This window comes from Bolinopsis microptera, chromosome 13, assembly GCF_026151205.1.
Source record: "Bolinopsis microptera isolate Bmic1 chromosome 13, MBARI_Bmic_1.0, whole genome shotgun sequence".
Classification (NCBI taxonomy): Eukaryota; Metazoa; Ctenophora; class Tentaculata; order Lobata; family Bolinopsidae; genus Bolinopsis; species Bolinopsis microptera.
Genome location: NC_087084.1, coordinates 4637699 through 4661777, shown reverse-complemented (window position 1 = coordinate 4661777; position 24079 = coordinate 4637699). Strand labels below are relative to the sequence as shown.

Genomic DNA, 24079 nt, shown 5'->3' with positions numbered 1-24079 from the left:
TATCGATCGATCCATCATAGTCATTCCCTACCGTGTGATATTAATAGTTATTCAAAACATAAATAGGAAAACATGACAAGTGAGCAGTTTACTTTGTATCAATTCCTATTACAACTTTAAAAGAAGGAGGATTCAGTATATTATGCTATAAACAACAATGCTAATAAAGACCTGGTAAACGGTAGCACAGAAGAAAAAAAAACAATTGCGAACAAGAATAAAGAAATGGTGTCGTAACTACATAGACTTTAGCACACAGTGAAAACAAGACAAAGATAAAATATGTGCAACACACTACTGAAAAGAGAGTTAGCAAGTAACTACACAAAATCTGAAAATAAAGACGAAACAACTACTAATCAACAAAAAGTAAAAAACTTTCAAGAAAATGAACTACACAATTGCAATTTGAACAAAAGAACACAACTGGAAAAGAAAATTGGCAACTAACTACACAAAAAAAAAGAATTGATCAATGAGCTAAGCAAGACAACAACTAATCAACAACAAGCAACAAAAAAAAATTCAAGAAAATGAACTACACAATTGCAACTTGAACAAAAGAACACAACTGGAAAGAAAATTGGCAACTAACTACACAACAAAATGGTCAATGAGCAAGGCAAGACAACAACTAATCAACATAAAACTTTCAAGAACTAGACAATTGTAACTTGAACAGAAGAACATTAATTTAAATGCTGTGTACAAATTTGGAGAGCTGTGCAAATGTACGTTGTATAATGAACATAGTGCACAATGTGCAGCAGAGTGTTCGGAAGAGAATAACTGCTACACCCAAAAGGCGTGACACCTGGCTTCACTAAGAATCCAGGTCTCACTGAGCTCTCATTGATAATTCCACGACTAGACGCAGCATTTAAAATAAAGTTTGCAATTACTCATTTAAAATATCTAAAGCTTAAATACTCTAAAATAACTCTTTCCTTGCTTCAAACTCTCATGAAATATGACAATAAATCCTTGTAGAGTGTCTAATGGCCCACATGTTTGTCACAAGATAGCTCCAAAGAACAGCATAGAACTCACGTGGTACTCCCGTGTTACAAATAATGACTTTTTCATTAATAGACATATAAGGGTTGTAATTAGATGTGCACAATGCTGCTCCAGTACTTGCTCCTCTATATAGTATGAACAGGTGTGGCTAAAAGTTTCTGACAATAACTATTGTATATAGTTTCTCATGCAACATACGCAGTGTTCAAGTTAAAGTGTACACTATATAATTGTTATCTAGGGTTAGCCTCAGTGTAATAGTATGGTATCCCCAAATTAGCAAAATGTTAATGAGGAATAAACACTCTCAATTAGGGTTAGTGTATACAATTAGCAACTAGGGTTAGCAAAAATTACCACAAATTAGGGTTAAATTACGTAATTACACACAGTTACAGGTGCCTCATTTTTAGGTGAGTTATAAGTACCATTATGAATACTACTGGGGATGTCGGACTTTCTGGTCGAAAAGGCTACCCAGTAAGCGTGGGCATATAATTTAGACTTCTAACAATCTTGAACTTTTTTACTTTAAACATATTATGTTAACATGGTTACAGCAAGAAAAGTACAATGTTTGTTTAATACTAATAGTAGTATGACAAAATCACCTTCTCACTTTACCCAGGGAAGACTGGGTTCCCCCGGTAACAGAGGCTCCCTTGGTCTAGCTGGAGACACCGGAGCTGACGGATCTCCAGGGTATGGTGGACTACCTGGTCGAGATAGCAGCCCTGGCAGGAAAGGGTACCCTGGTGACCCTGGGTTATCTGGTGCAGACGGTAAAGCTGGAGCACGAGGAGCTGATGGTAACAAGGGGCAGCCGGGGTTGGAGGGATTCACTCCTAGTAATGCTCCTGCTGGTCCCCCTGTAAGAGTTTTGTTATTTGTTACTTGCATGCTACATATTTTCTATTTTGGTCTTTGTTGTTTGTTACTTTGCTAGTTGCTACTTAACATTTTGGTCAAAGAAACACACATCTGGATAACGGAAATGAGTTTACAAATTAATTCGCAAAATGATTAAAATGCCCAGAGCTAACACTATACAACCAGGGGTTTATAGGCTCCCGAGGTGATCAGGGAGACAAGGGTAAGACTGGTTACACTGGCACACCTGGTGACGAGGGAAAGTGTGGTGACAGTGGTCTGCCAGGTCAGTCTGGAACAGTCAACATGTACACAAATGTCAGCAGACATCCTGTTTTATTGTAAAGTGGATTTCAAAGTGGATTTCACTATTTCATCAAGATTTCACCAATATTTTACCGATATTTCTCACCATGTCAGGCGAAGTGGAGTCTACACCAGAACAGCTTGCAGGAGAACCAGGAGAAGCAGGAGAAGCTGGAGGCAAGGGTAGCGTTTTAAACACCCAATACGCTCAAATACAGACTTACGCCTTCCACTCCCAGACTAACTCGTTTCAGGCGTGTCCAAGTGGTATGTTACCTGTACTTACTTGTACTTAGTAGTTACCTTACCGGACCTTAAATTCTCTGTTGACAATTGACATGAATAGTGAAAGCAGCGCTAGGTTTAAAATAAAATCTTTGAAGCTAAAGTGACAACCAAAAGCCCTTAAACTTAACTTAAGCACATGCCTGATTATTGCGTCTCAGGAATGACGGAGATTATGCGGGGATTCAGTTTCCTCTACTTTGACTCCTCCTCTGGTAGTGGACATGGAGTACCTCTCAGCAACCCGGGCTCCTGTATGGCCACCTTCTCTATCCAACCAGTTATGGAGTGCACGACTAACACGTGTGAGGTAAGATTAAAAATAGGAAATTACCTGTACTTACCTGTACTAACCTGTACTTACCTGTACTTACCTGTACTTACCTGTACTAACTGTGCACCACCAATTATACTTGCCTGTACTTACCTGTACTTACCTGTACTTACCTGTACTTACCTGTACTTACCTGTACTAACCTGTACTTACCTGTACTTACCTGTACTTACTGTGCACCACCAATTATACTTACCTGTACTTACCTGTACTTACCTGTACTTACCTGTACTTACCTGTACTTACCTGTACTTACCTGTACTTACCTGTACTTACCTGTACTTACCTGTACTTACCTGTACTTACCTTTACTTACCTGTGCTTACCTGTACTTACCTGTACTTACCTTACTTACCTGTACTTACCTGTACTTACCTGTACTTACCTGTACTTACCTGTACTTACCTGTACTTACCTGTACTTACCTGTACTTACCTGTACTTACCTGTACTTACCTGTACTTACCTGTACTTACCTGTACTTACCTGTACTTACCTGTACTTACCTGTACTTACCTGTACTTACCTGTACTTACCTGTACTTACCTGTACTTGCTGGCACCACCAATATTTGTAATACTTACCATCAGGTAAAAATTAAATTAAAAACTTCAGACCCCTTCGGACCGCTTATAGTTATACAATATACATGAGGGGCACTGCATTTCGTACGATTTACTTTAAACTATAAATCACCAAGGTAAAAGGCGACGACTCTTCCCTGTGGATGCCAGTAGGTGACATCCCTGAAGACATGTCTGCATCAGAGTACTACCCTCAAGAGGAACTTATTTTCGGGGGCAAGGAGAATGATCAGTCCGACAGGATCAAGCAATTTATTTCTAGATGTGAGTTCTAAAATTTGCCTGAGTACAGTTTTTATCCATAAAGTTCAAAGATATTACAAAAATCCTGAGATATCGTAAATATTTACCCAAACTCTCTGGCTGATAAAAATAAACTGTCAGAGAGGTAACTGTTACTTTTCAGGTTCTGTGTGCGAGTCCCCCTCTGCAGTGATGGCTATACACTCCTTCAGTAGCAGTGTACCAAGTTGCCCTGAAAAATGGGAAGAGCTCTGGATCGGCTTTAGTCTTATGATGGTACGTCAACATTTTTTTAACGTCAAGGGATTATGTAACTTAATGAAAGTTTGGTAATTTGTACCTATCAGCCTTTTAAACTTTGGATCTGTTCATTTTGCTTTGAGTTTGTCCTAATTCATATTAGTTGAGCACCTCACAATATAGGAAACGCATAAATTTGTATCAGTCACTTTCAACAAGCACTGTTTAATCATCTAAAGTTTTGAAAAATATATTAATTTAGATACAGCAACAAGAGAAAGCGAATAATCCACAAAACAAATATTAGATAATTACTTCCTTAACCAAGAAGGAACATGTTTAATCCACCTCTGTTGCAGTTTACTCTGATCACATTTATTCAACTCCACCAACTGGTGACCAGTCATCATTTCCACACACCTACCACTGTGCACATGCTCTATCTGCTGACTTACAATATTGTATCTGAATTGCTGCTGAGTCGGTGAGTTCACCGGCTTATTCTCGCAGCTCCAGTATTTTATAGGTGATCCATTGTCTGGTTTCATTCCGTCCCAGCAATATAAACCATAGTATCCGTCAGCAACTGTGACCACTCTCAGAGGATCTTTCGAAAATCCCATTAAATGTCTGTCTGACACGTCTATTTTCATAAGATTTACTGCCGTTAGATTGCATGCGGAGTCTGTTTTAACTCGGTCAGGGGTTTGCTCGGGTGAGTCTACAAACCCATTAACAATACACTGATCAGGATCACTTGCTGATTGAAATATGCCCACATGTTCGAAGTGTTGATCGTCAAAGAATTGATAGTTGTAACTTTGGTGAATATTCTTGAGATACCAGCTGTAGTTGTGAGCGCATTTTGTATGGTTAAAGTTCTGAGCGAATTGGTCGGTTTTAAGTGTTACATCCGCACGATAGTTACCAAAATCAGTCGAGTCTAAGAGCCGTAACACCTGCCCCTTATCCTTCATGATGTTAGAAATCTCAGCAGCAATAGCAACACGACGGTTCTTGTACTTGATAGGATCGTAGAGATTATACCTTTTCAAGCTAGGGTCTAACCCGTTGGGATGGACCACTTGAGAGCAGACATTTAACCACATCCCCTCACCACACGCCCAAGTTCTCAACGAGAGTCTCACGTTCTCTACTCCCCAAAACCCAGTGTAATTCTCACGTGGCCAGAGGTGTAAGAGATTGTCTCTGTTCGCTGCTAGGGCTCCACCTCCAATAGCAGCTGATGGATGTATTTGAGCTGGGTTGGAGGCGTTCGGTTGGAAAATGGACCAATAAAATGTTCCATACCCTCGAATCAATTTCCAGGTATACGGCGTTGTTTTAACAGAGTTAGCCTCAATATACTGATCATCAATCGTCATCTGAACGAGGGGGACAGCAATACCACGAGGTTTATCCGCTAGTGTCCTGAGAAGGGGTGGTAACCACATATCTGATACTATCATGTGACTATCCAGGATAACTACTACACTCCCCGTGGTTAGCTTCAGTCCGTAGTGTCTGGCGTTTGCAATACCGATACTTGCTTTTAGTCTGAACCATCGTAGTCTAACCCCGAAATAAGCAGTATATTCTTCAACTTCTATCTGGTTGTCATGGAAACTGCCATCATCAATCAGGACAAGTTCGTGAAGCAAGTTCTCAGGTGTTCTCATCACAATTGAAGTTATTGTTCTCAACAAAATAGAGGCAAGCTCATCTTTAAAAGTGATCAACACGCTGACCTTAGCCTCCAAACTGGTGTCTAAGCTATAAAGATGGAGACATTCACGGTAGGGAACGGGTTTACTCGGTGGTAGAAACCCGAACTTGCTGTCCCAGTTTAGTTCCAGGCTTCTGTGGGTCAGGTTTTCAAGCTTACTGATTTCTTCTTTGGAGGTGTGTTTGAGCCTGTTCTTGTACCGCTCTTCAGCTCTTTTTAAGGCTTTGAACATTTTGATAGAAAAAGGTTTTCCAGTAGCGCTGGATGGCTCTGTCTGTTCGTTATACGATGAGAAACTGATCGAGCTACTTATTAAATAAAAAATCGTCACAAGTGGAACTAAACAAATCCAAGCGATAACAATGGATCGCAAACTTATCTTCAATCTGATAGTTTGCATTGAACACGGTGCTGACATAACAAACCAGCAACAAATTATTACTATTCGTACTGAACATACAATAAGTGAGGTGTAGTTTTACTGATCATCGTATAGCTGCTCCCTTTACATACACTCACCTGGTATGATCTATAGCCTCATCGAAATAGTGGTCAGTTTAGATGTATTACAGTAGTATGTACACGTCTAGGCTCTAGCAACCCATCCCATGTGAATAACAACTGCGAATAATATCAGCGAATGTAAATGAACTCTCGTAATGTTTATTTGTTTATTTGTTTGTTTATAGAACCCGTCCCAATCTCGCATCGGAAACTGAGGAAACTCATTTTTGAGTGTGAATACGGGTAGTACCTGCGAGTACTACATAACCCTCGTGATGAGTTACACATTAATTGTTACAATTTATCAAATTACAATTACCACCAATAGGGGCGGGACCGTGGTGGCAGTACTGGTGTACAGTTGGAGAAACACGGCTCTTGTCTCAAGTACTTCACCCCTCAGCTATCAGCTAGATGCGTCATGTCAGGTCAGTTCATTACTTCATTATTACATGATCACCGAAAAAATCACCGAAAAAAATCACCGAAAAATGTGTATCATTTATTTTTCTTTGATCTTTCTGCAGTAGCATTCGTAAAAAGAGTAAATATGTATTTTTCAATGATATCAAGCTAAATTATATACATTGTACATTGTACATTGTACATTGTACATTGTACATTGTACATTGTACATTGTACATTGTACATTGTGAATTGTACATTGTGCATTGTACATTGTACATTGTACATTGTACATTGTACTTATGACACGATCTAAAGAAGACTTTCAACGACAGGTTCAAGTGGGGAACCAAACTGTCACTTTATGAGTCAAGATCAGATAACAGCGTACATCAAAGCTTCCGATTTCTCATCAGAAGATGGTGTTTTAGGTTAGTGAAATACTTAATTAAGTTTTAAAAACTATTTTATTTAACGCCGTAGTTAGCGAAAATACTTGAAAAAAATTTAATCTATTTTGATTATAAATATGAAAATTGATTTTGCTAAATTTGTAAAAGTGAATAATCGTGATCTGATTTTGGCCCCATAGGAATTTTCGATGATCGATTGAAGACGAAGTCCATTTCTCGTTGCGCGGTATGCAGGCGAATGATAGACGTACACATCTAAAGATATTGAAAGATATTTTGATATTAGGTACAATCATTTCAAATCAGTTCATATCATTTTCATCTGAACTCATGCAGTTATTATCTATGATAAAAATGGGGTTGGATTTGGGGCTTCGATTTTCTGTCTCTCCCGTATTTATTATTTTCTTCTTTTCTTCTGATGCGATTCCGATTACTTGTAAAATATTAGTCAATATTCTGAAATTCATGAAGGTTTTTATTTTTATAATGGACTACACGCCGTTAAACGAATTATCAGTGGCGGAAAAATATAGTTTTAGCTTTCTTTTTACATTTGAAATTGTTTTATGATGTTTTATATCATTTTGTGATCGATTACTGAAAAATATCGTTTGATTGATTAATTTATATATCTAAATTTTCAACATCAGGGTGGGTTTTATTAACAAGCCGTTCTTTTATGGTTAATGGTAGACCGTTCATAGTTAAGATTGTGCAAAGGGTACCAGATCTTTTGCTATCAAACCATTAAAAATCAGAAATATTTTTATTGTTTTTTAGCAGATAAATTTTCAATCGATTTTTAATACAGTAAACAAGCAAAACAGTTATTATCCAAATCCTACAAATAAATGAATAAAAGCTGCAAAGTCTCAAAGAATCCATTTTATGTTTAGTGCTGTGAAGTTATACATTATGTTAAATTCGGATGTCAATTTAAATGGAAAATGGAATTAACATAACCAATATATAATCTGTGAAATAAAAATATCTCAAACCCTCCACCAGGAGGGTCTATATAAAATCCACCTTTGTTCATCGTTTTCAACATCGCAACTATTCAACTCCACCCTATCAACATTCCTGATCATCTCCACACATCTATTAGTAGGGAGATGTTGAATCTGATGGTTGACTGTATCAAAAGCAAACTGTTGTTGGGGGAGGGACTCTCCTGATCCCACGTGACAGGTCCAGAAGGAGATGGGCTTTTGGTCTCCGCTGGAGAGAGTGTTTATAGGGCCTGTCGTGATATCATGGATCGCTTAGGTTCCACCAGGATCTGGTAGTCCTCATAATTCTGCGGCCTCTATGTTTCGTCATCTCGCACAACTCTTTAAGAATCTTGTGGATTTGGCATGTGAAAATTTGCAGCCTTCCAGACATTGATTGGGTTAACGAGGTGTTGTACGTCACCTCAAGATCGGGTGACAGGGGGCTGACCAGGCCAGAACCCAATTGATTGGGTCTTAGGTCACGTGATTATGAGCCTGAGGTCACGTGACTATGACGTCACCAGACCTTCCTCTCCGTTTCCCGCTCATTGGACCAGGTGAGCTTGCATGCATGTGAATGTGGGTGTAAGTATAGCTGTACTGTAGTTTATACCTAATTAAACCCCTATAGAAACCGAAAATTTATTTTCTGGCAGAAAGCTAGAAATATACCAAAATATCGTCATTGTTTTAAATTTATTTTGATGACCATCCCTGACCTAAAATCGCACGAGAAATCGATTAAACTTGGTTTCAGAACTCAACAATGCTTCCTTATGTCTTAAAATCCATGTTTTATCAATACAATCAACATCTCGATCATGTAGTTAAACTTATTACTTAACGGATTCAAGTATAGTTACGCGGTAGACAAACTAAAACAAAATTGTAGGTTTATAACCTGCCAGGACGTGCGCCGAGTTAAACTCGTCGAAGGTAATATTTTACGAGTATCACCCGTTAAAAACAAAACACCAGTTTAATTGTCCTTTTGTCTGAACCATATGGTTAAATGCAAGCTGTATACAATACGTCAAAAAATCATATCAACGAATCGTATCAAAGTCCATCATCAGTTAGTAACAGAGTAGAGATCAGAGCAGAACGAAGGAACGTGCTTGCTTGCGGGAATATTGTCTGAAATATTGTCGACAGGTTAACATCAATTGCATTTCCGTTACTTGGGTGTGGGATATAAAGCATTATATGGTTGATAAAAGCCTACATAATACTCTTCAGTTAATATGGCTAATGTTTAGCATTATTTATAATCCATTATAATGATTGATGTGATCTGAAATTAAGTTAAGCTACAGACGTTTTTTGTGACAATACAAGAAATAATGGTTGAGCTCCTACCTGTGAGCCACTTAGGAAATACAGTATATCTGATTTATTGTACCTTCACTTCTTCTGCTTTTTCGTTTGCTGTCTGTGCTCTGCGACAGCAATTTGTTGCCCAGACTTCCTATCCTCCCCTACCACCTTCTTACCACAGGTTGACATAAGAGCCACTTGCCTCTCAACGGCTTGATTGTTGTTGACAAATGCCGTTTTGAGAGGCATTCTTATAAAGGAGATGATAGCGGCTCTCGTCAGACCACGTAGCAAGGGGGGTAGGGTTACCCGGGCATACTCCTTCTTTGCTGAGGATAAATATATATATGTTTTCGTATATTATATATAAGTTTCATAAATATTTTAAAGAATACCGGTGTTATATTAAACAAAATTGAACAAGTTCCTCAGCCACCAAGGTCAGAATTCTGTTAATCTGTACCTTCGGTTGCTGGTCACTTCTAAGAAGTAATAATTGAAGCACTCTCCTAGTCGAAGGAATCGTTTGAGGTAACTCAAGTGGCTCTCCAATAAGGGAGGAAAACTTCATTTTTGAATGGAAAATTGTAACGAATTGAAAATGTAACGATTAAAATAATGCTTGCATTTCTTGCGTAATTTAGCAGCCTTTTTTAGCGTAATCTTGATTAAAACTGCTGCCATTGGTCGATATATTCTATCAGTAGAATAAGCTGTTGCAATTGGCCACATATTGTTAACTAATGCACCCTACTAACGCGTGTCTTACTCCGCAAAACCATCAAAAAGCTATACACTAATCCTACCTAATCTTACACTCAGCTCTAATGGCTATTCTACACTCAAACTAGAACATTCTAAAAGATCGATTATTACGCTGAAACCCTGCTGTGTACATCTTATTGGCCACTGTGTATGTGCTAGTAGTCATATATGTGTGAAAAGATGCCGATAATACTTCCAGATTAATTCTCGAATAAATTCATAAGTAATCTTATAAAAATAAATAATTATATTAATATAAAAAGTAGTTGTCTTTTCCATTTATACTGTACCAATCGACGACTCACTTTTAACATTTAGCCTCACCAGCGCAACCTGAATTTTATTAGAAATTGTTAACAAAATATTTTACGAAAGTAGATCTGCTGGATTTGCAAAGTGATAGTTATAACCAAAGATGGTCACCTTTTTAATTCATGACATTCCCAGGTAGTAGGTTTACGAAAATTGAAATAACAGACACTTAAAAAAAGCTGCCCAACTGAAATTGCACAAATTGCACATAACACAAGGTTTTTATACATATAAGTTTATTTAACGGGTGATACTCGTAAAATATTTGTTCCAAATATTACCTTCGACGAGTTTAACTCGGCGCAGGTCCTGGTAGGTTATAAATCTACAATTTTGTTTTAGTTTGTCTCAGAAGACGTTTCCCTGAATTTTGTAGTGGATTTTGTAGTGGATTTTGCGCGCCGCACGTACGTTAAAATATTTATCATTGTAGAATCTACGACGGTAGAAGTCAGAAGTTTCAATAAACTGCTCGTACTTATACTTTTATAGACACTTATAAGATATGAAAATCTAAGTAACACATACACCCCACTCAGGCCGCCCATCCCAAATAGCTTAAAATCTGTGAAAAATCCCTAAAAATCCAGAATGAGAATCTTTACCCCTGGGCCCTAAAGGGGATATGTGTTGCTGAGTATTTGAAACATGTTTGGTGGTTAAATAGGTAGTACATATCCCTAACCATCACAAAGACCAAGTTTTAAGCTCTTGAACCACTCAAGCCACTCCCAGAGGCCATGCCAATCCCAAAATTACTGAAATCCAGCAAAAATCCAGATCGAGATTCTTTACCCCTGTAGTGCTTTTATGTTCCAGGGTAGGTGGGACATGTTTTAGTTTAAAAATGGGTTCTACCTGTCCCAAACCATCATAAAAATCAAGTTTCGACCTCTCAACCCACTCAAGCCACTCCCAGGGGCCACGCCCATCCCAAAATGACTGAAATCCAGCTAAAATCCAGTCTTTAAAATCTTTACCCATGTAGTGCTTTTATGTTCCGGGGTAGGTGATACATGTTTTGGTTTAAAAATGGGTTCTGCCTGTCCCAAACCATCATAAAAATCAAGTTTCGACCTCTCAACCCACTCAAGCCACTCCCAGGGGCCACGCCCATCCCAAAATGAAAAATCCAGCTAAAATCCAGTCTTTAAAATCTTTACCCCTGTAGTGCTTTTATGTTCCGGGGTAGGTGGGACATGTTTTAGTTTAAAAATGGGTTCTACCTGTCCCAAACCATCATAAAAATCAAGTTTCGACCTCTCAACCCACTCAGGCCACTCCCAGGGGCCACGCCCATCCCAAAATTACCGAAATCCAGCTAAAATCCAGACTTTAAAATCTTTACCCCTGTAGTGCTTTTATGTTCCGGGGTAGGTGGACATGTTTTAGTTTAAAAATGGGTTCTACCTGTCCCAAACCATCATAAAAATCAAGTTTCGACCTCTCAACCCACTCAGGCCACTCCCAGGGGCCACGCCCATCCCAAAATTACCGAAATCCAGCTAAAATCCAGACTTTAAAATCTTTACCCCTGTAGTGCTTTTATGTTCCGGGGTAGGTGGGACATGTTTTAGTTTAAAAATGGGTTCTACCTGTCCCAAACCATCATAAAAATCAAGTTTCGACCTCTCAACCCACTCAGGCCACTCCCAGGGGCCACGCCCATCCCAAAATTACCGAAATCCAGCTAAAATCCAGACTTTAAAATCTTTACCCCTGTAGTGCTTTTATGTTCCAGGGTAGGTGGGACATGTTTTAGTTTAAAAATGGGTTCTACCTGTCCCAAACCATCATAAAAATCAAGTTTCGACCTCTCAACCCACTCAGGCCACTCCCAGGGGCCACGCCCATCCCAAAATTACCGAAATCCAGCTAAAATCCAGACTTTAAAATCTTTACCCCTGTAGTGCTTTTATGTTCCGGGGTAGGTGGGACATGTTTTAGTTTAAAAATGGGTTCTGCCTGTCCCAAACCATCATAAAAATCAAGTTTCGACCTCTCAACCCACTCAGGCCACTCCCAGGGGCCACGCCCATCCCAAAATTACCGAAATCCAGCTAAAATCCAGACTTTAAAATCTTTACCCCTGTAGTGCTTTTATGTTCCGGGGTAGGTGGGACATGTTTTAGTTTAAAAATGGGTTCTGCCTGTCCCAAACCATCATAAAAATCAAGTTTCGACCTCTCAACCCACTCAGGCCACTCCCAGGGGCCACGCCCATCCCAAAATGACTGAAATCCAGCTAAAATCCAGACTTTAAAATCTTTACCCCTGTAGTGCTTTTATGTTCCGGGGTAGGTGGGACATGTTTTAGTTTAAAAATGGGTTCTCCTGTCCCAAACCATCATAAAAATCAAGTTTCGACCTCTCAACCCACTCAGGCCACTCCCAGGGGCCACGCCCATCCCAAAATGACCGAAATCCAGCTAAAATCCAGACTTTAAAATCTTTACCCCTGTAGTGCTTTTATGTTCCGGGGTAGGTGGGACATGTTTTAGTTTAAAAATGGGTTCTACCTGTCCCAAACCATCATAAAAATCAAGTTTCGACCTCTCAACCCACTCAGGCCACTCCCAGGGGCCACGCCCATCCCAAAATGACTGAAATCCAGCTAAAATCCAGACTTTAAAATCTTGACCCCTGTAGTGCTTTTATGTTCCGGGGTAGGTGATACATGTTTTAGTTTAAAAATGGGTTCTACCTGTCCCAAACCATCATAAAAATCATGTTTCGACCTCTCAACCCACTCAGGCCACTCCCAGGGGCCACGCCCATCCCAAAATTACCGAAATCCAGCTAAAATCCAGACTTTAAAATCTTGACCCCTGTAGTGCTTTTATGTTCCGGGGTAGGTGGGACATGTTTTAGTTTAAAAATGGGTTCTACATGTCCCAAAATATCATAAAAATCAAGTTTCGACCTCTCAACCCACTCAGGCCACTCCCAGGGGCCACGCCCATCCCAAAATGACTGAAATCCAGCTAAAATTCAAACTTTAAAATCTTGACCCCTGTAGTGCTTTTATGTTCCGGGGTAGGTGGGACATGTTTTAGTTTAAAAATGGGTTCTACCTGTCCCAAACCATCATAAAAATCAAGTTTCGACCTCTCAACCCACTCAGGCCACTCCCAGGGGCCACGCCCATCCCAAAATGACTGAAATCCAGCTAAAATCCAAACTTTAAAATCTTGACCCCTGTAGTGCTTTTATGTTCCGGGGTAGGTGATACATGTTTTAGTTTAAAAATGGGTTCTACCTGTCCCAAACCATCATAAAAATCATGTTTCGACCTCTCAACCCACTCAGGCCACTCCCAGGGGCCACGCCCATCCCAAAATTACCGAAATCCAGCTAAAATCCAGACTTTAAAATCTTGACCCCTGTAGTGCTTTTATGTTCCGGGGTAGGTGGGACATGTTTTAGTTTAAAAATGGGTTCTACCTGTCCCAAACCATCATAAAAATCAAGTTTCGACCTCTCAACCCACTCAGGCCACTCCTAGGGGCCACGCCCATCCCAAAATGACCGAAATCCAGCTAAAATCCAGACTTTAAAATCTTGACCCCTGTAGTGCTTTTATGTTCCGGGGTAGGTGGGACATGTTTTAGTTTAAAAATGGGTTCTACCTGTCCCAAACCATCATAAAAATCAAGTTTCGACCTCTCAACCCACTCAGATCACTCCCAGGGGCCACGCCCATCCCAAAAAGCCAAAATTACCGAAATCCAGCTAAAATCCAGACTTTAAAAATTTGATCCCTGTAGTGCTTTTATGTTCCGGGGTAGGTGGGACATGTTTTAGTTTTAAAATGGGTTCTACCTGTCCCAAACCATCATAAAAATCAAGTTTCGACCTCTCAACCCACTCACATCCACAATCTTCTGAATGTAGGTACGGACTTCAAAAAACCGAAAAATATATTTTCGGCTCAGAATGATCAGGGTAGCATGAAACATGAACAAAAGTAGTTTCCAGAAAAACTTTGAAAAATTTTGACGTCCGAGTCATTCTCGATATGTACCTCTGAAAGCAGAGCTCCAGCTTCCGAGCTCGTATCGGGAAGGGGAGGCCTGCCTTCCGAGATCGCATTACAAAGGGGACCCTCGAGTCCAAAATCGTATATCGAAAGGGTAGGTGCAGACTTCGAAAACCGAAAAAAATATTATTCGGTTTTCGAAGTTCGATATTATACGATTTTGGACTCAAGGGTTCCCCTTTGTAATGCGATCTCGGAAGGCAGGCCTTCCCTTCGCAATACGAGCTCGGAAGCGGGAGCTCTGCTTTCAGAGGTACATATCGAGAATGACTCGGACTGAAAATTTTCTGAGTCAAAATTTTTCAAAGCTTTTCTGGAAACTACTTTTCTTCATGTTACATGCTACCCTGATCACTATGAGCCAAAAATATTTTTTTCGGTTTTCCAAGTCCGCACCTACCCTTTCGATATACGATTTTGGACTCGAGGGTCCCCTTTGTAATGCGATCTCGGAAGGCAGGCTTGTCCTTCGCAATACGAGCTCGGAAGCGGGAGCTCTGCTTTCAGAGGTACATATCGAGAATGACTCGGACTGAAAATTTTTCAAAGTTTTTCTGGAAACTACTTTTGTTCATGTTTCATGCTACCCTGATCATTCTGAGCCGAAAATATATTTTTCGGTTTTTTGAAGTACGTACCTACATACGGAAGGTTGTGGATGTGAATGGGTTGAGAAGTCAAAACTTGATTTTTATGATGGTTTGGGACCGGACAGGTACAACCCATTTTAAAACTAAAACATGCCCCACCTACCCCGGAACATAAAAGCACTACAGGGGTCAAGATTTTAAAGTCTGGATTTCAGCTGGATTTCGGTCATTTTGGGATGGGCGTGGCCCCTGGGAGTGGCCTGAGTGGGTTGAGAGGTCGAAATTTGATTTTTATGATGGTTTGGGACAGGCAGAACCCATTTTTAAACTTGTCCCACCTACCCCGAAACATAAAAGCAATACAGGGGTCAAGATTTTAAAGTCTGGATTTTAGCTGGATTTCGGTGATTTTGGGATGGGCGTGGCCCCTGGGAGTGGCCCGAGTGGGTTGAGAGGTCGAAACTTGATTTTATGATGGTTTGGGACAGGCAGAACCCATTTTTAAACTAAAACATGTCCCACCTACCCCGGAACATAAAAGCACTACAGGGGTAAAGATTTTAAAGTCTGGATTTTAGCTGGATTTCGGTCATTTTGGGATGGGCGTGGCCCCTGGGAGTGGCCTGAGTGGGTTGATAGTTCGAAACTTGATTTTTATGATGGTTTGGGACATGTAGAACCCATTTTTAAACTAAAACATGTCCCACCTACCCCGGAACATAAAAGCACTACAGGGGTCAAAATTTTAAAGTGTAGATTTTAGCTGGATTTCGGTCATTTTGGGATGGGCGTGGCCCCTGGGAGTGGCCCGAGTGGGTTGAGAGGTCGTAACTTGATTTTTATGATGGTTTGGGACAGGCAGAACCCATTTTAAAACTAAAACATGTCCCACCTACCCCGGAACATAAAAGCACTACAGGGGTAAAGATTTTAAAGTCTGGATTTTAGCTGGATTTCGGTCATTTTGGGATGGGCGTGGCCCCTGGGAGTGGCCCAAGTGGGTTGAGAGGTCGAAACTTGATTTTTATGATGGTTTGGGATAGGCAGAACCCATTTTAAAACTAAAACATGTCCCACCTACCCCGGAACATAAAAGCACTACAGGGGTACAGATTTTAAAGTCTGGATTTTAGCTGGATTTCGGTCATTTTGGGATGGGCGTGGCCCCTGGGAGTGATCTGAGTGGGTTGAGAGGTCGAAACTTGATTTTTATGATGGTTTGGGACATGTAGAACCCATTTTAAAACTAAAACATGTCCCACCTACCCCGGAACATAAAAGCACTACAGGGGTCAAGATTTTAAAGTCTGGATTTTAGCTGGATTTCGGTCATTTTGGGATGGGCGTGGCCCCTGGGAGTGGCCCGAGTGGGTTGAGAGGTCGAAACTTGATTTTTATGATGGTTTGGGTTAGGCAGAACCCATTTTAAAACTAAAACATGTCCCACCTACCCCGGAACATAAAAGCACTACAGGGGTAAAGATTTTAAAGTCTGGATTTAGCTGGATTTCGGTCATTTTGGGATGGGCGTGGCCCCTGGGAGTGGCCCGAGTGGGTTGAGAGGTCGAAACTTGATTTTTATGATGGTTTGGGACAGGCAGAACCCATTTTTAAACTAAAACATGTCCCACCTACCCCGGAACATAAAAGCACTACAGGGGTAAAGATTTTAAAGTCTGGATTTAGCTGGATTTCGGTCATTTTGGGATGGGCGTGGCCCCTGGGAGTGGCCCGAGTGGGTTGAGAGGTCGAAACTTGATTTTTATGATGGTTTGGGACAGGCAGAACCCATTTTTAAACTAAAACATGTCCCACCTACCCCGGAACATAAAAGCACTACAGGGGTGAAAAGCACTACAAATCCACTACAAAAATCAAGGAAACGTGCTCTCGTTTGTCTACCGCGTAACTATACTTGAATCCGTTAAGTAATAAGTTTAACTACATGATCGAGATGTTGATTGTATTGATAAAACATGGATTTTAAGGCATAAGGAAGCATTGTTGAATTCTGAAACCAAGTTTAATCGATTTCTCGTGCGATTTTAGGTCAGGAATGGTCATCAAAATAAATTTAAAACAATGACGATATTTTGGTAAATTTCTAGCTTTCTGCCAGAAAATAAATTTTCGGTTTCTATAGGGGTTTAATTAGGTATAAACTACAGTACAGCTATACTTACACCCACATTCACATGCATGCAAGCTCACCTGGTCCAATGAGCGGGAAACGGAGAGGAAGGTCTGGTGACGTCATAGTCACGTGACCTCAGGCTCATAATCACGTGACCTAAGACCCAATCAATTGGGTTCTGGCCTGGTCAGCCCCCTGTCACCCGATCTTGAGGTGACGTACGACACCTCGTTAACCCAATCAATGTCTGGAAGGCTGCAAATTTTCACATGCCAAATCCACAAGATTCTTAAAGAGTTGTGCGAGATGACGAAACATAGAGGCCGCAGAATTATGAGGACTACCAGATCCTGGTGGAACCTAAGCGATCCATGATATCACGACAGGCCCTAGAGTGTTTATTAAGTTATTAAAAAGAAATTAATTAAGTTGTTAAGAAAGATGCTTATTAAGCTAAATAATTAGCCCGATGTGTTAAATATTTTGGTAAGTGGTAACTGATTCGAGCTGCTAAATTTATGAAGCATTGGTCGCATTTTAGTGCTTGTTCAGAGACCTAGAGAATCTAATGCACGAAACGCACTAATGTAGTTCACTCAAATATTGCTATTGAATTTCTGCTCCAGAATTATAATACGTAAGCAATTAATAGATAAGTAACTAGATAATAGGTAACCAATAAATAAGTTAAAGTAACAACAACCTGTGGTGAGCATCCCAGCAAGTAGGACTATAATATACATCAGTAGAGATCGTAACACCCCGAGGGGTAGCAGATATACCCATGAGATGTGGGTCCGCAATGTCAATATTCTTAGCCACACCAGGGTTTGAGGAGGCAGTGATCGAGCCGCACTCTGTGTCGGTCCCAACTTGGTTCTTTGAGATAATATTAACAAGGCACCTGTTGGGTTCTGCAGCTGATTGGAAAACACCCACATGTTCGAATCTTGGGTGATCAAACAGTTTGAAATGATAAGTACCGTGGACGTAATTCAAATACCAATCATAATCCCTCTCACATTTAGTGTAATTGAAGGACTTTGAAATTAGTTCAGCTGTTTTGAATATATCACCTCTCAGCTCAGAGAAGTAGGTCGACTGTATCAACCTCTCGCTATCTTTACGGTTTTTCATAACATTTACAATCTCCCCAGCTGTCTCTGAAAGTCTAAACTTTTTTATCTCCGGATTATTAACATTGTACCTACTCAAGTTAGGATCCAACCCGTTCGGATGGGTTATTTGCCCACAAACACTGACCCATAATCCCCCAGCACACGTCCAGGCCCGCAAAGATAGACGTAAATTCTCCACACCCCACGAACCTTTATAGATTTGGCGGGGCCACAGTTCTAATAATGTTGTTGTCTTGGCAACCATAGCACCTCCGCCTATCACAGGGGTAGGATAAGGTTGTGTTTCGTCAGTTTTATTGAGATAAAAGTCAGTGAAGTCTAACCCTTGATATCCTCTGATCATCTTCCAAGAATAAGGGTTTATCTTACAGAGGTGGTACTTGTCATATTCATCATCCATAATCATCTGAACAAGAGGCACCGCTATTCCTCTCGGTTTCTGAGACAGAGTTGCAAGCAAAGGTTGTAGCCACATTTCTGATACAACCATGTGGCTGTCAAGAATGGCCACCACGTCTCCTGCAGCCTGCTTGATCCCAAAATGTCTAGCATTAGCGATACCAACACTGCTGTTTCTCCTGTACCACACCATCACTACATCCAGCAACTGAAAGTGTTTGAGCACATCCTGCCGGTGGTTCTGGAAGCTTCCGTCGTCCACCAGGATGATCTCGTGGAGGAGATGGACTGGAGTTCGGAACACTAAAGTGGTCAAAGTCCTCAACAGTATAGACAGTAGTTCATCTTTAAAGGAGATGACGACACTAACTTTACTAGAATATTCTCCCTCAAGGTATCTCAAGCAATGTTTGTAGAACACTGGTTTACTAGGTGGTATAAAGCCGTGTTTGTTGTCCCAGTTGAAGGTTATGTTCCGCTGATAAAGTGATTCTAGTCTTCTGATTTCGTTGTCTTCACTTGTTTTCAGTGTTATTTTGTTTTCATGTTCAGCAAGTTTAAGTGCTTTGAAAGTTTTAATTGACATGGCTTTTTTGAAATTGTTATCTGAAAACTGCCTTTTTTCAATCGTTGAAGTTGAAGTCGTCCAATTGCTACCGATGTAGCAAAGCAAAAGGACACAACAAATTAAAAGAAAGAAGAAGATCTTCTGTATACCACTACACACTCTCCAATGCTTGGAGTATGCAACCACATTGATTCGTCGAGGTGGCGAAACCGACAAAACATTCCCGTTCTTCATTTTAACAACCACGTGTTTTCCTCTTCACTTCTAAAAATTAAAATTGACTACGCGCAACGTGAGAAATATAACGATTAAAATAAACAAGGGTGTAAGTTGTACTGTTGGTAGTGTTGAACCTCACTAAACTATTACTTACAGCTCTTTTCCGTACAGCTGTATCCACGTAACTCTATCTCACATTGTCCTATAATTTAATAATTAAGATATAACCTGCACTTCTTTGGTGCGGTTATAGTGTCCTTTCTGGTGAATTACACGCTTTTTAAGCTGTTTATAGGATGGTTATAAGATGGTATTATAGCAGAGAGTTGTCCTTGTCGGAGACCAACTCATACAAACGTTGAAGACACGACTTGAGGGTGGTATTTCCAAGCGAGAAACGACGAGGTAAGTAAATAGTAAATACAGATTGTGGCAACAAGAAAAGTAGATTACAGTGAAGTAATGAAGTACATGCAGTACATGAATAACACGAAGCACATGAGTATTATTGCATGGAAAACTGAGGTAGACTATTAGAGTATTAGAACTTTAGAACACGCTAATTGTTTTGGAAAACTGTGGACTAGAAGAACGCGCTAATTATTAACAAAAACGCACTAATTGTTTTGAAAGACAAATTATTAATTGAACTATAGATACATCTCAAATAAAATCACGTGTAAAACGTTTTAGTAAAGTACACGCTGGTGACCGACAACTAGGAACCTCTCATTCCGGGCTCCCACAGGTATCACATGAAAGATGATTGTTTTCATTAATTTCTGTAAACAATTATGACGGTCCATGATAATGAATCTATAATTTAATTTAATCCTGTGTAAAATCCTGTGTAAATCCTGTGTAATCCATCACATGGCCCAATCAGTGACGTAGATTGTTTTCATTAATTTCTGTAAACAATTATGACGGTCCATGATAATGAATCTATAATTTAATTTAATCCTGTGTAAAATCCTGTGTAAATCCTGTGTAATCCATCACATGGCCCAATCAGTGACGTATCAATTTTGATGTGATCCATATTATAACCATCCTACCAGCCGGACAAGCAAGAACCTGGGTATGACGGTCCATGATAATGAATCTATAATTTAATTTAATCCTGTGTAAAATCCTGTGTAAATCCTGTGTAATCCATCACATGGCCCAATCAGTGACGTATCAATTTTGATGTGATCCATATTATAACCATCCTACCAGCCGGACAAGCAAGAACCTGGGTAAGGTTCAAATGACAGTTTAGTAAGTAGCTGTGTATTATGAAGTATACGAAGAAGTGTTTGGACACGGACGGGTACATGTTAATATCTACTCCCTCTAGAATCCTAAAGATACAGCCATCTACTCTGCTGGGCGATTGAGATTGCCAAATACTCAAATACTGCAGTGGCCATGAGATTGAGTAATTTATTTTGTATGCAATTATTATAGTGAGTTTGAACTATCATAATCTTAAAAAAGCTTCTCCTAATCTTAATTAATGCAGAAATATATATAGCACAGCTGTGAAATCAGTGGAAATCTGAATGCTTTAAGTATATCTCCAGAGGTTCTTAGTTGTCGGGGATATGTATTGATTGGTTCTTAGTTGACGGAGCTGATTGGATTTCCCAAGCTTGCATGTTAATTAGTTAACTAGGTAAAATTGAAAGGTTCTTAGTTGTCCGTCAACGGCTCGTGTATCAGGTTTTATACCACTACCAATTATTACTTTACCAGTTACCTTTGGATCACGAAAAATTATAATTAAATAATTCAAATAATTGTGATTATTTGAACTTTCTAAGTTAATAAACGTCGACAGAACCCTCACCCCTTTTCTGATTATGTCAATATTATTCTAATCCACCGGAAACTTTTACCACGAAAGATAAAGATCAAACGATGTTATATCGTTCGATCCTCATTTATAAAAACTATGTGTATATATTCAAGTGGAGAAAGGCACTGGGAGACTACTCCTTCCAGCAGTATTCTGTACGACCTTTGTTCTTTCTACACGACATACCCAACTCATATGAACTCTACCCCAGATCTAGCCCATTTCTAGGTCAATTATATTCAATCCATGGATCACATCACTAATTATACGCCACAAGCTTCAAGCTTGCATGTTAATTACTTGATGACGTATATGGTGGATCATATCACTCCGGCCCCAAAGTCTGGCAGCCGAACTAGATAGGATTTTGGTGCCTAAGTTTAAAATCCCAAACAAATATTTTGAAACTTAACTGATTTGTTTTGGGCCGATTACAATAATTCACCGTAACCTAAATTACACAACTTTATATTTTCTCACAAATCTCTTATGACAGGGAGACCCAGGTCGTCTAGGAAGAGATGGATCACCAGGCTCCCCCGGAAAGAGAGGAGAGCCCGGAGACCAGGGACGAGCTGGTGAGCCCGGTCAGAACACAGAAAGAGGAGAACCTGGTGAACCTGGTGCTGATGGAGCTCCTGGCAGAGCAGGATTTCCTGGCACTGCTGGACGACCAGGTCAGTTTATCGTAATATAATTTTTATCAAAACAAACCAATACCCACTAAAAACGATTTTCTCTGATAATGTTTGTCTCCTGGATATTTTTCTCTGATGTCTTTGTTCATTTCTGTAGTTTTCTTTCCATTCAAATTTTCTCATCGGACCCTTTAAAGAATAAATAACATTATTGTGACGAAATTTCCATCTAGGAGGTAGAGGAGAAGCCGGACAGTCAGGAACCCCTGGTAGCCCAGGTACAATTGGTCTCCCGGGTGATGGCGGTGAAGGAGGAAGGGACGGAAACAGGGGCAGACCTGGTTCAATGGGAGACATGGTGAGTCTAGTTCTCATCACCAAAATACCGTAGACAACCACAGCACCAAAATATATGACGAAACTGCTCGTATTTCATCTGACTAACAAATTGCCGTGTTCAGGGTAGACCCGGAAGACCTGGTGACCGAGGAGAGCCTGGGAGGGACGGTATTCCAAGCACACCTGGTGGACTTGGTGAACCTGGAGACCGGGGTAAAGATGGCAGACCTGGCAGAAATGTGAGTTGGTTATTTGAATTCATGTTCTGGCATAATTCCATTGTCATGAAACAGACTACTAAAGGCAATCGACAAAAGTCTAAGTAGTGGTAAAAAGATGTTTCTCACTGATAGATAAAACACTTGATATTATACACAACCATACAACATGTTAACCTGTAAAACTATTACAGGGGTCCCCAGGTAGAGGAGGATCCAGAGGCGGAACCGGACAAAGAGGGTTACCTGGTGAGACAGGTGAACCTGGTAAGAGTCTGCGAGGAGCACCTGGAGAACCGGGAACCACTCCTAAACTACCTCCTCTTAGGGGACGAGGTGGACTTCCGGTGAGTTATTTGACATGTTGCTGTGTAATGTTACTATGGGGTTTGGTACAATTTTAAGGTGTGTGAGCTACTAGAAAAGAAGTGTTCCGGTGATAGCTAGCAAAATTTTATTAATAATTTAACAAAAGTCTTGTAAGAAGACGCAAAATGCTTTGTTAATAAATTGTTATCTTATGCAATGCACCAACAGGGAGATGACGGAACCCCCGGATTAAACGGAGAGCCCGGAAGATTAGGAACGCCAGGAGGCCCTGGTATTGATGGTATTGCTGGCTTCCCTGTAAGTATCGTCCTTCCCAAACTCTTTGCTACTAATGTATTAGCCTTGACTATTTCCATCTGGACAAAACAACTCTTGCTAACCTATAACAGATGACACATGACCCCTTTGTAAAGTTGCTGGTAGTATCTAACTCGTCCCTGATCCCGGATATATTTCAGGGTACCCCAGGACTAAGAGGAGCACCCGGGAAGAGAGGAAGCAATGGAAGACTCGGAATCCCAGGTGGGAATAAATTACGTCTATTTGTTTGGTATCCGTAGGATTTTAGGAGGTTCTGTTTCTGAAACAAATATGAACCCGCACTAGATTTTTAATTTAACACAAACTTTCATGTCCCTATCATACTTTTTAACTGGTGTTCTGGTTTTCAAAAAACTAACATCTCACAGGAAACAGAGGAGCTCCCGGAGATCTAGGAATTATGGGAGGTCCCGGAGGAGCTGGACTACCTGGCTCACCTGGAAGAGGTGGAGCACCAGGGGAACCTGGCCGCCCTGGAACCACTGTGAGTCTTATCAATATGGAGAAGTCTTATTAATATGCAAACATGCATCTTACTGTAAAGCAACACAAACTGAATGAGAATCAGGTCTCTGAACGTGCATAATATAAATCCGATTTTATACCTAATCAGTTAACTTCCGTGATTAAATAAATTAGTTTAATGAAAGTTTAACTTTTGAACCTGCAGGGATTCGCTTTACCTGGTCGACCAGGAGAACCTGGAAATGATGGGCTATCCGGACAACCAGGACTCCCTGGTGCCCGGGGTAACCCTGGTGAATTAGGAATGAGAGGTGATTATATAGTTGTATGTTGTTCTTCTACAATTCTACTGTTACTTTATTAATACATCAATCCTACAACTGTACTGCTTACCCCATTTTATGAGTTTATTTCAGTTAATATTCGGTTAAAATTAGATTATATATATTATATATATTTTGAAATAGGAATGAGAGGTGATTATAATATAGTATTCTGATACAGTACTGATATTAT

The 24079-nt window shown here is 40.2% G+C and overlaps 6 protein-coding genes across 6 annotated transcripts in view; 4 read left to right on the top strand and 2 right to left on the bottom strand.

Annotated features, from left to right (window-relative positions):
* The window catches only part of LOC134825063 (LIM/homeobox protein Lhx3-like), a 667636-nt gene that overhangs the window by 260362 nt on the left and 383195 nt on the right, over positions 1-24079 (top strand). The gene's annotated exons all lie outside the window — the stretch shown is intronic.
* LOC134824858 (uncharacterized) overlaps positions 1-24079 on the top strand; it is a 57231-nt gene that overhangs the window by 15298 nt on the left and 17854 nt on the right. The window lies entirely within an intron of this gene.
* LOC134825477 (collagen alpha-2(IV) chain-like) lies at positions 1453-4188 on the top strand. The gene is made up of 8 exons (XM_063837690.1): positions 1453-1500; positions 1649-1891; positions 2077-2176; positions 2311-2463; positions 2643-2791; positions 3515-3662; positions 3805-3917; positions 4144-4188. The coding sequence occupies exons 1-8, from the start codon at positions 1453-1455 to the stop codon at positions 4186-4188; spliced, it is 999 nt and encodes a 332-aa protein (XP_063693760.1).
* LOC134825475 (probable N-acetylgalactosaminyltransferase 8) lies at positions 4193-5839 on the bottom strand. The gene has a single exon (XM_063837689.1). It carries the CDS (start codon positions 5837-5839, stop codon positions 4193-4195), a length of 1647 nt encoding a protein of 548 aa, XP_063693759.1.
* Positions 7712-19846, bottom strand: LOC134825270 (polypeptide N-acetylgalactosaminyltransferase 1-like). The gene is made up of 2 exons (XM_063837427.1): positions 17788-19846; positions 7712-8153 (listed from the first exon to the last, which is right to left on the bottom strand). Exons 1-2 carry the CDS (start codon positions 19422-19424, stop codon positions 7925-7927), a joined length of 1866 nt encoding a protein of 621 aa, XP_063693497.1. The 5' UTR covers positions 19425-19846; the 3' UTR covers positions 7712-7924.
* LOC134825474 (collagen alpha-2(VIII) chain-like) lies at positions 21774-23927 on the top strand. Its single transcript, XM_063837688.1, has 8 exons — positions 21774-21929; positions 22124-22168; positions 22352-22468; positions 22642-22794; positions 22985-23074; positions 23236-23299; positions 23467-23582; positions 23769-23927. The coding sequence occupies exons 1-8, from the start codon at positions 21774-21776 to the stop codon at positions 23925-23927; spliced, it is 900 nt and encodes a 299-aa protein (XP_063693758.1).

What these genes read in the sequence shown, in the direction of transcription:
- LOC134825477 (XM_063837690.1), top strand. Translation starts at nt 1,453, where the DNA reads ATGAATACTACTGGGGATGTCGGACTTTCTGGTCGAAAAGGCTACCCA. An exon ending in GCACGACTAACACGTGTGAG is followed by an intron (nt 2,792 to 3,514) that starts GTAAGATTAAAA and finishes TAAATCACCAAG; the next exon opens with GTAAAAGGCGACGACTCTTC. An exon ending in TCGGCTTTAGTCTTATGATG is followed by an intron (nt 3,918 to 4,143) that starts GTACGTCAACAT and finishes ATATTAATTTAG; the next exon opens with ATACAGCAACAAGAGAAAGC.
- LOC134825475 (XM_063837689.1), bottom strand. Translation starts at nt 5,839, where the DNA reads ATGTTCAAAGCCTTAAAAAGAGCTGAAGAGCGGTACAAGAACAGGCTC.
- LOC134825270 (XM_063837427.1), bottom strand. Translation starts at nt 19,424, where the DNA reads ATGAAGAACGGGAATGTTTTGTCGGTTTCGCCACCTCGACGAATCAAT. An exon ending in TGCTGGGATGCTCACCACAG is followed by an intron (nt 8,154 to 17,787) that starts GTTGTTGTTACT and finishes CACTCTCTCCAG; the next exon opens with CGGAGACCAAAAGCCCATCT.
- LOC134825474 (XM_063837688.1), top strand. Translation starts at nt 21,774, where the DNA reads ATGGATCACCAGGCTCCCCCGGAAAGAGAGGAGAGCCCGGAGACCAGG. An exon ending in TGGCACTGCTGGACGACCAG is followed by an intron (nt 21,930 to 22,123) that starts GTCAGTTTATCG and finishes ATTTCCATCTAG; the next exon opens with GAGGTAGAGGAGAAGCCGGA. An exon ending in TGGAAGACTCGGAATCCCAG is followed by an intron (nt 23,300 to 23,466) that starts GTGGGAATAAAT and finishes AACATCTCACAG; the next exon opens with GAAACAGAGGAGCTCCCGGA.